This window comes from Sorex fumeus, unplaced genomic scaffold (genome assembly GCF_029834395.1).
Source record: "Sorex fumeus unplaced genomic scaffold, SorFum_2.1 ptg000263l, whole genome shotgun sequence".
In the NCBI taxonomy this organism is placed as follows: domain Eukaryota; kingdom Metazoa; phylum Chordata; class Mammalia; order Eulipotyphla; family Soricidae; genus Sorex; species Sorex fumeus.
In genome coordinates this window covers 247,478-261,123 of record NW_026606320.1, presented here as the reverse complement: position 1 = coordinate 261,123, position 13,646 = coordinate 247,478, and the positions used below count along the sequence as shown (strand labels likewise).

The following is a 13,646-nucleotide window of genomic DNA, read 5'->3' as shown; positions in this document are numbered from 1 at the left end:
ACATCGGTCTGACTGACCTTCCTCGGCCACTCAGCATCAGCCTTGCCCTCTCCCACTGTCCCCAGAAGCCCTGCTGGCTTCACCCTCCACTCACTCTCAGGGGTCAAGTGCAGTGAAAAAGTCCCCTTGACTTCCTCCACCTCCTTCCCCCCTCACTTTTCCTGGCTTGGCTCTGCCTTTCTCGGGACATCCAGCCAGCCAGCTGGTCCCTCCTCCTCCTCTCTCCTCCTCTCCTCCTCCTCCTCTCCTCTTCCTCCTCCTCATCATCATCCAGCCAGCCACCTGGTCCTCCTCTTCTCCTCCTCCTCTCCTCCTCCTCCTCCTCCTCCTCCTCCTCTTCTCCTCCACCTCCTCCCTCCTCATCCCTCATCTAGCCAGCCACCTGGTCCTCCCCCTCCTCCTCCTCCTCCTCCTCCTCCTCTTCATCCTCTTCCTCCTCCTCCACCACATTCCTCCTCCCCTCCTCCTCCTCCTCTTCCTCCTCCTCTTCCGCTTCCTCCTCCTCCTCATCCAGCCAGCCACCTGGTCCTCTTCCTCCTCCTTCTCATCCTCCTCCTCCTCCTTCTCATCCTCCTCCTCCCTCCTCCTTCTCATCCTCCTCCTCCTCCTCCTTCTCTTCCTCTCCTCCTCCCCCTCCCTCCTCCAGGAAAGCCCTCCTTCCTGCGAGGGATGCATGCCCCCGCCCACCGTGTCCACTTGAGAGGGCTCCAGAAAGCCTGGCTGCTGTGGGGGGAGGCGGCACCTTGCAAGCAGGGGGAAGCCGCACGTCCTGGCCGTCCACGGCCACGCTGCCGCCATGCTTCAGCTTCACCACGCTGTGGGGCAGGCCGGGGCAGGCGGACGGTAGCTGACGCGAGTGCAGGACGGCGTCGGGATCGTCAGCACACTGCGGGGAGAGGGGCGGGCAGGGGAGAGGAGAGGAGGTCACTCAGGGAGAGATGGGGAGCTGAGGGAGGGAGGCCCTGAGCGTCAGTGACACATCCCGAACCCTGACGCCCGAGGGCCTGTCTCAGGGGCCGGCACCAGCTGTACGGAAAGTTCCGGGGAGCAGAGCCCCCTCGAAGAGAGGGACAAGGAAGCCTTCGCTGGACCTTGCTGAGACCGGCAGCTCCTGGGCCTTTCCCATGTCCATCTGGCCCTCCTTCCTTCCTCCCCTCCCTTCCTTCCGTTCCTCCTTCCTTCCTTTCCTCCTTCCTTTCGTTCCTTCTTCCTTCCTCCCTCCCTTCCTTCCTCCTTCCTTCCTTTCCTCCTTCCTTTCTTTCCTTCTTCCTTCCCTCCCTCCCTTCCTTCCTCCTTCCTTCCTTTCCTCCTTCCTTTCTTTCCTTCTTCCTTCCTCCCTCCCTTCCTTCCTCCTTCCTTCCTTTCCTCCTTCCTTCCTTCCTTCCTTCCTCCCTCCCTCTCTCCCCTCCTCCCCTCCCTTCCTCCTCCTTCCTTCCTTCCTTCCTTCCTTCCTCTCCGTCCTTCCTTCCTTCCCTCCTTCCCTCCCTCCCTCCTTCCTCCCTCCTCCATCCCTTCCTTCCTTCCTCCCTCCCTCCTTCCTTCCTTTCCTTCCTTCCCTCCTTTCTTCCTTCCTTCCTTCCTTCCTCCTCCTTCCTCCATCTCTCCCCTCCCTTCCTTTTCTTTTCTTTCTTCCTTTTTTTTCTTTTCCTCTCTCTCTGTCTCTCTCTCTCTGTCTCTGTCTCTGTCCCTCTCTCTCCATCGCTCTCTCTGTTGGGGTAAGGAATCGGGGAACACCTAGCGGTCTCCAGGGGCTGCTCCTGGCTGTGCCCAGGGGTCACTCCTGATGCTGCTCGGGCCTCCTGTATGCCAAGCAGGTTGCACTGTCTCTCCAACCTTTTTCTTTTGCAGAGGGAAAGGGAGCTGGGGGGCCACACCCAGCGGTGCTCAGGGCTTACTCCTGCCTCTGTGCTCAGGGATCTTTCTCCGCAAGGCTCAGGGGATCCTCCGAGGGGCCAGGGCAGGGGCCAGGACAGGCTGTGTGCGAGGCAAATGTCTCCTTCTCCCTGCCTCGGGCCTGTCCTGTCTGGCCCATCCTCCCGTCCCCAGGCCTGTGGGTTTGGCTCCTCCAGGTGTGACCCAGAAGTCACCCACCCCACCCCACAGCTCACCTGCACTGTCTCGATCATGATGGAGAAGGCCTGGTGGCGGCAGTCGCGGGCCAGCAGGTACTGGCAGATGCCGCTGAAGGTGAAGTGTCTGTTGTCAAAGGTTTTGAAGTGGGACTGTCCCGTGACGAGGCACTCCCCTGGGGACAGAGCAGAGGCCACCGTGGAAAATGAAGGGGGCATCTCCCCGACCAGGAAACCCGCAGGTGTCCTGGCCCCTACCCTGACCTTCAGACCCATTAGAGTCGGCGCCAGTTTGCGGCCTCCTTGGGCTGAGGGGGACTAGCAACTCCAGGCAGCAATGGCCGGGTCCAGCCATGGGGCCACCCCGACTCAATCTCCCAGCTCCTGGCTCTCGGGCTTCCCTCCACTCCCTTCCCCCCTCCCTGGTGGCTCTGCAGGGCACTCGGGGTCCACTGAATGAGCACTTGCCCAGGACAAAGCTGTTCTCTGCATCGTTGGGGCCCCCGGGACAGCTGCCCCAATACGGAAAGGAGCAGGAGAAGCCGGAGTGATAGCACAGCGGGGAGGGGCGTTTGCCTTGCACGTGGCCGACCCAGATTCAATCCCCCGCCATCCCATAGAGTCCCCCCAAGCACCGCCAGGAGTAATTCCTGAGTGCAGAGCCAGGAGGAACCCCCCCGAGCGAGCATCACCGGGTGTGACCCCAAAAAGCAAAAATAAAACAAGACTTGGGGCTGGAGAAATAGCACAACGGGTGGGGCGTTTGCCTTGCACGCGGCCAACCCGGGTTCGATTCCCAGCATCCCATATGGTCCCCTGAGCACCGCCAGGAGTAACTCCTGAGTGCAGAGCCAGGAGGAACCCCTGTGCATCACCGGGTGTGACCCAAAAAGCAAAAATAAATAAATAAATAAAAATAAAACAAAACTTTAAAACCAAAGCACTGTGAGGAGAAACAGAATCTGCCTCCCCACCCCCCCCCACACACACAGAGTGCCCCTCCCTGAAAGGAAAGCGCAGGAGGAGGAGGGGTGTGTATGGGGCGCGGGCGGGGGTCTCTCCCCAGTGGGTGAAAATCAGAGGGAGCCAGCAATGGAGCTGGAAAGCACTGGAATCCCCAGCTTGAGGTCACAGGAAGTCCCCTGGCCGCTGTTCAGAAGCCCCCAGGATTCTGCAAACAGTCTCCAGGCCTTTGAGTTTCAAATCTTGACCCAGGTGCAATGAAATGGGTGGGACCTTCCCCGTAACCTCCCTCCCTTTCCTCCCAAGCCCTCTTATCTGAGGAAGGACTTGGCCTGCTCTGAGCTCTGACAATGCCCAGGAAAAGAGGGGTCATCCAGAAATGGGCCAACACCCCAAAGTCAAATCCTCCAGGCAAGGCCCTGAGACTTTGATCCAATGTGCCGCTCGTTAATCCTCCCAACCCTCCCCCAAGCCTCCCACCACCACCACCACCTCCCCCCACCCACTCCTGTAAATCTGGGTTCCAGAGTCTCTGGGGAATTCAAAGTCTGAAGATGGGATTGAGCTTATCTCCCGGGCACGATGGAGGTGAGAGAACAGGGAATAAGGATGGGTGGGCGCAGGGAACAGTCGTGGCCCCCAGAGCTGGACCTATAGCTAGTCTCCTAGCCTCTGTCTGCCCACCGAAAGACACCCGGCCAGCCCCTTCCAGGGCAAATCATGGATTGGCCAAAGGCAGCCCCCAGCCAGGCATGCCCACACCTTAGCAGAAGAGGCGAGCACGGTGGTGCCGGCCACGGTTGGCCTGGGGAGCAGCCAAAGGAAGCCAGGAGGGAGCCAGCTTCTGACCTCCTAGAAAATGCAGGTCCCTATGATCCAGCAATACCAATTCTGGGAATAAACCCCGAGGGTGCAAAAAAGCAGCACAGAAATGACATCTGCACCTGTATATTCATTGCAGCACTGTTCACAATAGTCAGGATCTGAAAACAACCCGAGTGCCAGAGAACAGACGACTGGTTAAAGAAAACTTGGTACATCAACACAGTGGAATACTACGCAGCTGTTAGAAAAGACGAAGTTATTAAATTTTCTTATAAGTGATGGTCATGGGGAATATCATGCTAAGTGAAATGACCAGAAAGAGAGGGACAGACATAGAAGGACCGCACTCATTTGTGGAATATAAAATAACATAATATGAAACTGACACCCAAGAAAGAGAGAGAGGGGGGGAGGGAGGGAAGGAGGGAGGGAAAGAAAGAAAGAAAGAAAGAAAGAAAGAAAGAAAGAAAGAAAGAAGGAAGAGAGGGGGGAATGAGAGAGAAAGAAAGAAAGAAAGAAAGAAAGAAAGAAAGAAAGAAAGAAAATAAAAGAAAGAGAAAGAAAGAAAGGAAGGAAGGAAGGAAGGAAGGAAGGAAGGAAGGAAGGAACGAAGGAAGGAAATAGCTAGCAAAAAAAAAAAAAGGAAAGGAAAATCCGGGCCCGCCATCTGCAGAGCAGAAAGCTTTGAAAAGGCCAACTCTTGGAAACACTCTTTGTCTGAAAGACCGAACCCCCCAGGGAGCTCAGGGTTCTGGCTTTCATCCTGATCCAAATCCGGACCTGGGCTCTGGAGCTCCAGAGAGCACCCGCCTTGCAGGCAGGAGGCTGAGGGCAGAGAGCAAGCCCAGCGCCCGCCAGCCGCCACCCAGGCTGCACCCAGTCATCACGACTGCACAGCAACAACGAACGCAGCGGGAGGAAGGGCAGAAGGGCCAGGAGGAGCCAAGTGAGACTTCCTCAGCGGTAAATTTCCACTAATGCCGCCTCCACATCCCCTGAAGGGAATCTGCTCCTAAGAAACGGGCAAGAAACGGGCAAGAAGTGTTCCTGTTTTTTTATTTGCATTTTATTTTTCTTTTTGGGTCACACCCGACCATATACAGGGCTTCCTCCTAGCTCATGCACTCAGGAATCACTCCTGGCGGCGCTCAGGGGACCACATGGGATGCTGGGAATCGAACCTGGATCAGCCGCACGCAAGGCAAACGCCCTACCTGCTGTGCTATCGCTCCAGCCCGGCAAGGAGTGTTTTGAAGAGCTGTGTGGGCACTCAGCGAGAGCTGCTGAGAGGGGCGACTCTCTCCTTCCGGGGTGGAGTAGGGGGGCTGGGAGTGGGGTGGAGGGAGAAGATAAGGTGCCCAGATGTTCAAGCTAAGGTGCCCTTAGACCCCTGCACAGACAGACCTCAGAGATACTGTGCAGTTCATTCCAGGCCCCCAAACACGAGTGAATCTGGCAAAATTGCATTTTTTTTTTGGTGCCCATCAAGGTGCTACTTTCCCTAAACTACCCTGTATTAAGGGTGCAAAAGAATAATGCTTTAGGGGCTGGAGCGATAGCACAGCGGGTAGGGCGTTTGTCTTGCGTGAGGCTGACCCAGGTTCGAATCCCAGCATCCCATATGGTTCCCTGAGCACCACCAGGAGTAATTCCTGAGTGCAGAGCCAGGAGGAACCCCTGAGCATAGCCGGTGTGACCCAAAAAGCCCAAAAAAAAAAAAAGCCTTAAAAAGTGATGTAGAAAGCCAGAGAGATAGTACAGCAGGTAGGGCACTTGCTTGGCACGTGGCCGACCCGGGTTTGATTCCCAGCATTCCATATGGTTCCCCGAGCACTGCCAGGAGTAATTCCTGAGTGCATGAACCAGGAGTAACCTCTGTCCAACACTGGGTGTGACCCCAAAAGCAAAAAAAAAAAAATCGTGATGTAGAGAGCCAGAGAGATGGTACAGCAAGTAGGGTGTTTGCCTTGCATGTAGCTGACCAAGTTCAATCCCCAATGTCCCATATGGTTCTCCAAGCCCAGTAGGAGTAATCTCTGAGCACAGAGTCAGGAGTAAGCCCTGAGCACAGCCTGGTGTGGCTCAAAAAGCAACAACAACACAAGTTTTTTATACTAGTGTGTAGAGTCCAGCGTGATAACAGGTGCTTTCCTTGCATGCAGTTAACATAGGTTCTACCCCCAGTACTGCACACAGTCTCCCAAGCACTGCCAGGAGTGATTCCTGATTGCTGAACCAGGAGTGGCCACGGAGCACTGCTGGGGGTGCCCTTCCGCCCCTCCACCCCAAAGCAGTGTCTACATGTCTACATTTAAAGCACTTTTCTCTTCAACGCTAATCATCACTGGAGCTGTTAGGAGCATGGGCCCAAGGAATTTGCTGCACACACACACACACACACACACACACACACACACACACACACACCCTTCAGCTTGTGAAAAACACTACCTCTGCACAATGCCAGCCAGCAAGTGCCAGCCCGGGAGACATGCCTCGACCAGCAGGGATTTGAAACTTGGTATCATGTCCCGCTCGGAAGCCCAGACCTGGCACCATCCCGGCTGGCTCTTGGAGCTTCCCAGAAGCCTGAGGGCTTACCCTGATGTTTATTGGGCCCTGGCACACATGGGCATGTGCTCAGGGACTCTAAGACACCTAGCTCTGCTCGAGAGACTGAGAGACTCCAAAGAGGGAGGGTTTGGCCTGGTGCAAAGGTGGTCAGAAAAGGGGGCTGGAGCAATAGCACAGCGGGTAGGGCGTTTGCCTTGCACGCGGCTGACCCGGGTTCAATTCCCAGCATCCCATATGGTTCCCTGAGCACCACCAGGAGTAATTCCTGAGTGCAGAGCCAGGAGTAACCCCTGTGCATGGCCGGGTGTGACCCAAAAAGCAAAAATAAATAAATAAATAAATAAATAAAACGGTGGTCAGAGGAAGGGATGGAGGCAGGGAGTGCTACGGGGATTCTCCTGAGATCCCCACTGGATTATCAGCCCTGGTTGATTCATCACTGGCTGTGATCGGGGAGGATGTTTATCTCGATCCTGGAGGTTTCCAAAGAACCAGCTGTAACCCCAAGTCCTGAATGCCCAGGAAAAGAGGGATCATCCAGAAATGGGCCAACACCCCAAAGTCTAATCCTCAGGCAAGACCCTGAGACTTTGATCCAATGTGCCGCTCGACCCCTCTCCCACCCCTCCTCCAAGCCTCCCGGCCACCACCACCAGCACCTCCCTCACCCCACTCCTGTGGATCTGGGTTCCAGAGTCTCTGGGGAATTCAAAGTCTGAAGATTGGATTGAGTTTATTTCCCAGGCACAATGGAGGAAAGAGAACAAGGAATAAGGATGGGTGGGCACAGTTGTGGCCCCCAGAGCTGGACCCCAGTCGTGGACCCCAGAGCTGGACCCCCAGAGCTGGAGCTGCTCATTGCTCCAGCCCCACAAGGAGTGTTTCGAAGAACTATGTTAGCAACGAAACACAAAAGGGAGCCCCCCCCCAGTGGTACCCGCGCTGGGAGGACGAACCAGCCCACCTTCAGCAGGCGTTTGCTGTGTGACCGGAACAGGAAGGGAGTCACAGCCTGGCAGGGGAGCAGGGGAGGAGGGTGCAGGCTGGAGGAGTGGCTATCTATAACCATCCCCCTTCTGCAAGTCAGACAATGAAGAAGGTCACGGAGCCACTAGGGGTGGGAAGGGAAATTCACGCAGCGTGCCCAAGGCCTCTACCCAAGCTCCCAGCCCCAGTTCCATGCCACCCTTCTAGGCTGCGAGGGTTGGAAAACGCCTCCACTCACCCTTTCCCCACACTCCCAGACCCCTTCCCACCCCACCCCACCCCCATCCCTTGGCTTCCCTGCAGAACCGGGAGTCTATAAACGAAGTTTTTTGTTTGTTTGTCCGCTTGCTTTTTGGGTCACACCTGGCGATGCATCAGGGTTACTCCTGGCTTTGCATTCAGGAATTACTCCTGGTGGTGCTCAGGAGACCCTAATGGGATGCTGGGAATCGAACCCGGGTCGGCCACATGCAAGGCAAATGCCCTACCCGCTGTGCCATCGCTCCAGCCCCCTATAAATAGAGTTTTATTCATCCTCACCGGCACCCTCATCCACGCTGACCCTGTCCAGACACTCCAGGTTCCATGGAGACCAACTCGGCAGCACAGAGTTACAGAGGGAAGTTATAGAGAAGGGCAAGAGGGGCCCTGGGTCACAGGAAGAGGAGCTGCCCTGATTCCCCGCCAGGAAGCAGGAGTGTTTGGGGAGCAATGCAGGGCCCAGGAGCGTGTCATTCACGAGACTGCAGCTCTCCTGGGAAATCTTTCTCCACACACCCACACCCTCCCCATCCCCAGCCCCTGACTCTTGGCGAGGCCATTGCCAAGATGCCCGCGCCAGCCACAGGCCCTGCATCCTGTATCACGTCTGTGCGTGAGATCTCCACTCTCCACCACATGGGGAAACAAAGGTGCTCCCAGCATCTCCAGTGTGGTACAAGTCAAAGGTGTCCCATGGGGTTACATCAGCGTTCAGTGTTTGAACAGTGAGCATGGCATTGTTTTTAGCTGGTTTTCCAAATCCCCCCGAGATCTCCCCCCGCAGAGGAAGTGAGCTCTGAGCTCAGGGGGCAGCCAGGGGGAGACGTCCAGACAGGGAAAACGGAGAAAGACAAAGGTCTGCCAACCGTTATAATAATGAGCGTCACAGAGAGGGGTGGGGGGCAGAAAAGTGGCTGCCATGGAGACAGGCTGGCAGGAATTGGTGGGAGAAAAATTGGGGACATTGGTGGTGGGAAATGTACAGTGGTGAAGGGACAGGTGTTGGAACATTGAATGACTGAAACCTAATCATGGACAACTCTGTAACTGTGTATCTCATGGTGAATCAATTTTAAAAAATCAAAAATTTTAAGACTTAAAAAAATAAATTCGGGGGGGCTGGAGCGATAGCACAGCAGGTAGGGCGTTTGCCTTGCACGCAGCCAACATGGATGACACAGGTTCGATTCCCAGCATCCCATAGGGTCCCCCGAGCACCGCCAGGAGCGATTCCTGAGTGCATGAGCCAGGAGTAACCCCTGAGCATTACCGGGTGTGACCCAAAAAGAAAAAAAAAAGGAAAAAAAATAAATAAATTCGGGCTGGAGCGATAGTACAGCGGGTAGGGTGTTTGCCTTGCACACGGCCGACCCGGGTTCGATTCCCAGCATCCCATAGGGTCCCCTGAGCACTGCTAGGGGTAATTCCTGAGTGCGTGAGCCAGGAGTAACCCCTGTGCATTGCCAGGTGTGACCCAAAAAGCAAAATAAGTAAATAAATAAATAAAAGGAACTTCAAAGGGACCCCCAGGGCAGTCCTCAGAGATGACCATGGCCCTAATCATAATTTTACCGAAACTCTCCAGAAACCTGCAGGCAGAAGAGCCGAGTTTACCTACACCCGGATTCACACAGAATCTTGAGATATCAAATGTTTGTGGTCTGGAACTGTTAAATTTGGGGGGTCATTTGTTACACAGCAGTTGACAAATGATACACTTCTACCTTAACTCCGAGAATTCAAACTCCATTATTTCTTTCTTTGCTTTTTCTTTTTTATATTTTGGTTTTGGCATCACACCAGCAATGTTCAGGAATCACTCCTGGCTCAGCACTTAGTAATTACTCCTGGTGGTGTTCAAGGGACCATGATGGAACCCAGGTCAGTCAACGTGCAAGGCAAACACCATTTCCCCTGCACTATTGCTTGAGCTCAAACCCAACTATTTCTAACACTTAGAATGTCAGTTCCTCAAGGACGACAAAGAAACTCCAGTGTGCTCTTTGACTCATTAGCAGAGTGAAAATACAACCTCTTCTAGAACCTTCTCATCAGACACTCTTTCACCGGTCACCATATTGAGAGGTACAGGGAGGGCAAATAACACAGCCCCACTGCCAGGTCACTCATGTCAATGAATTCATGTCACCCCTGTAAGAAACTTGCCGGTGTCTTATAGGGACATGTGACTGGGAGGTAACAGATGACTAAATTCCAAAACTAGAAAATTAATGGCGGGGGTGGTGTCTGATGATTTGAGAGCACAGAACAAGAGTTAGTGGCTTTGCTGGCAAAACTTCAAACCACTTAGTGCTCTGTGGAGTTGGAAATGGGTATCTTCCCATCAAGGCATTACAAAAATGTCTTGCATCCTTCGCAGAGCAAAATTTTTAATAATTAAAATTAAAAAGATTTCATTTGAAAGGTCAGGGCTTATATTGTCTCCTTAGACCAAACATTCCATTATGTACACAGTGACTACTCAAATAATTGTGCAGCTGAAGAGATGGGTAGATGATAGATATGTGAATGGATGGGTGGGTGGGTGGGTCCATGGATGGGTGGGTGGGTGCATGGATGGATGGATGGAAGACGAATGAACATATGAAGGATTTGATGGATGACTAATCTGCTGGGTGAGTATCAGACTCACCCTATAGAAAACAGTTATTAAAAGTCTTTATCTGGGAGTTGATCTGACAAATGTTAATAAGTTGAATTCCTAACGCCACCCACTTAGACTCATAGATATTTTGCCATAATGTTCATTATTGAAAGAATAAAACTTTATTCGCAGTTCAATTGTAGACATCTTGTGTCTTTCAAAGGGCAGCTCGGGTCTTTCACGGGCTGTGATTATGTTCCACTGGAGCACAGCCATACTCACAGGAGCCAGCATTTGCCTCTGCGCTTCCTTCCAGAATTGCATAGAAGGGAAACCTGAGTTTATCTGGTGTTCCAGCCCCAGGTGAATAACTGACCCAGCCTACTGGCCACTCTCCATCTAGCTCAGCACCAGGCAAGGTGCCAGGTGTCTGTAAATTCAAGATGACCCAAGTTCACCTCTGCCAATCCACCAAAACCAATTGTCTTTGAGGGTCAATAGGACCCTGTCACCTGGCCGCTGGCTTTCCAGCATTTTGTCGCACCTACACACATGGAAACACACACACGATGAGTGTCCAGTATAGAAAGTGAAACAGATCTGGTCTTGACTCTGCACTCAGGAATTACTCCTGGTGGTGCTCAGGGGACCATATGGGATGCTGGGAATCGAACCCAGGTTGGTCATGTGCAAAGAAAACACCCTAAAAGCTGTGTTATCGCTCCAGCCCCGGATCTGGTCTTTAAGGTTGGGGCTGCTTTGGGTTCACGAAGTTTCAGCAAAGATCCTTTGACAAAGGATAGGTCAAAAACTAAGAGCGAATTTGATCTCCCATTTGACCCAGCTATAGCACTCCTGGGAATATATCCCAGAGAGACAAAAAGGTATAGTCGAAGTGACATCTGCAATTGTTTGTTCATTGCAGCACTCTTTACAATGGCCAGAATCTGGAAAAAACCTGAGTGCCTGAGAACAGATGACTGATTAAAGAAACTTTGGTACATTTACACAATGGAGTACTATGCAGCTGTTAGGAAAGATGAAGTTTTGAAATTTACATACAAGTGGTACTACATGGAAAGTATCATGTTAAGCGAAATGAGTCAGAAAGAGCGGGATAGATACAGAAAGATTGCATTCATCTGGGGAACATAAAGCAACAAAACGAGAGACTAACACCCAGGAATGGCTGAGATTAGTACCAGGAATTTTGCTCCATGACTTGAAGGCCAGCCACATGTGCTAGGTGAAAAGGAAGCTCAGATAGAGAAGAGAGCACCAAATAAAAGGCGTTGTAAGACCCTCCCAAGGTGGGAGAAGCATGCTGAAAGTAGACTATAGACCAAACATGATTGCCACTCAAGGCCTCTCTTGCAAAACACAGTACCCAAAGGAAGAGAGAGAGAACAAGGGGGGAATGCCCTGCCACAGAGGCAGGGTGGGACAGGGGGGATGGGGGGTGGGAGGGATGCTGGGACCCGTGCTGGTGGAGGATGGGCACTGGTGGAGGGATGGGTACTTGATCATTGGATAACTGAAACCCAAGCACAAAAGTTTATAAGTCTATAACTGTACCTCATGGTGTTTCACTAATAAAAAAAAAAAACTAAGAGCGAGAGGCAAGGGAAGGATCAATGTAGAAAACCGGAAGTTGAGGGATCAAGTTCGGTCTCTTGTTTCTTAGCAGCTGTGTGCCTCTGGGCAAGTTATTTCACCTCTCTGTGGGTCTACTTGCTCTTTTGTAAAATAAGATTATTCTTAACCTCCCTCGGAGGTTGATGTGTATGTAAATGCCTAACCTAGTGCTCAACATAAAGGCATCATCAAAGAACTCAAAGGTGGGCCGGAGAGATAGTACAGCAGGTAGGGCTTTTGCCTTGTACCCGGCTGGCCCCTGGTTCAATCCCTGGCATCCCATGTGGTTTCCCAAGCCCCATCAGGAGTAATTCCTGAGCGCAGAGTCAGGAGTGACTCCTGAGCACCACTGGGTGTAGCCCCCAAAACAAAACAAAATAAAAAAAGAATACAAAAAAAAATCAAAGAACCTCAAAGGAGACAGTCCCTAGCTAAGGCAGAGGGAGCTTCCAAGAGACAAAGTTTGCAGTAAACAGACTGTAGTGGAGGCCAAACAGAGAGAAAAGTAAAGGGCAAAGATTAAAAAGCAGCTTCCCTGAAGCCGACTTCCCAGGACTAAAACAGGGTAAGAGGAAGTCTTCTGGTGGCCTGACTTTTTCCTACCTCTTGGAGCAGGCCCAAATCTTCAGATCAGACATTCCAGAAAACTTCAGGGCATGCTCACTTCAAGCTTCAAGAATTACCCAACCCTCCTTCCGGAGCTTTCCAAATAATTGACATTGTCTTTGTTGAGTCAACCATGACCTGACAGTCTTACAGGTCATTCCGTGTTAATCCTTTGCGCAAACAGGCCAGGAGAAAAAAAAGACAAAAAGCCCTTCACCCAGGTCCCTTCTCCCCTTTCTGCTAAGGCAGGGGACCCCATCCCCCACATCACCATCCAGACCTGCAGGAGGTTAGCTCAGCCAACCCCGTCCTCCCTGCACCTGGGGAAAGGAGGCCTCTACATACACAGGGAGGGAGGGCCAAGAGCGAGCGGAGGGCCTACCTGGGCATTCTTCATTGCTGCACACCCACAGGCTGTTCCGACAGATGCTGTGAGGGAGAGAAGCACAGGTCAGGGGTGCCTACAAGCACAAGAGTCCATAAAAGGACTGAGCACTCACCACAGAGTTTCCCAACGGGAGAATAAACAGCACTGATGCTGGGGCATGAATTGAGGGTGGTGAGGTGGCCATGTGTATTATTTTTAATTTTTTGCTTTTGGGGTCACACCTGGCGATGCTCAGGGGTTACTCCTGGCTCTACACTCAGGAATGACTCCTGGCGATCCTCAGGGGAAACTATGGGATGCTGGGAATCGAACCCGGGTCGGCCACATGCAAGGCAAACGCCCTACCTGCTGTACTATCGCTCCAGCCCTCACGTGTATTATGTTGAGGAGTGTTTGGGTGATACCCAGGGGATACTCTGGGGTCTGTGTCTTGGAGTCACTCCTGGAAGTGACTCAGGGGACCAGGTGATCCTAGAAATCAAACTTGGGCCTCTGACATGCCAAACGTCTGCTCCAGCCCTTTGAGCTGTCTCGCAGGCTCCAGAAGGGTCTGTCAGAAGCTGGAGGTGTACAGGACCAGGCTTTGCTGCAAAGGAATCCTGAAACGCTGACAGAGAAAGCGAAGAGGAAAGAAAATCGAGGGGAGTCAACGTTCCTGAACATTTAATCCAGAGACTTAGCAGTCAACTCCCCACAAGGGCGAGAGTCCAGCGGGCAGGGTGCTTGCCTTGCA

General features: G+C 52.8%; 1 protein-coding gene across 1 annotated transcript in view; it reads right to left on the bottom strand.

Annotated features, from left to right (window-relative positions):
• Positions 1 to 742: 742 nt before the first annotated feature.
• The window catches only part of LOC130018354 (von Willebrand factor-like), a gene marked incomplete at its 3' end in the record, with an annotated part of 161,532 nt that continues 148,628 nt past the window's right edge, over positions 743 to 13,646 (bottom strand). The window contains exons 10-12 of the mRNA XM_056109036.1: positions 12,908 to 12,954; positions 2,109 to 2,245; positions 743 to 886 (exon numbers count right to left, since the gene is read on the bottom strand). Coding sequence (XP_055965011.1) covers positions 743 to 886; positions 2,109 to 2,245; positions 12,908 to 12,954 — 328 coding nt within the window. The remainder of the gene's footprint in view (positions 887 to 2,108; positions 2,246 to 12,907; positions 12,955 to 13,646) is intronic.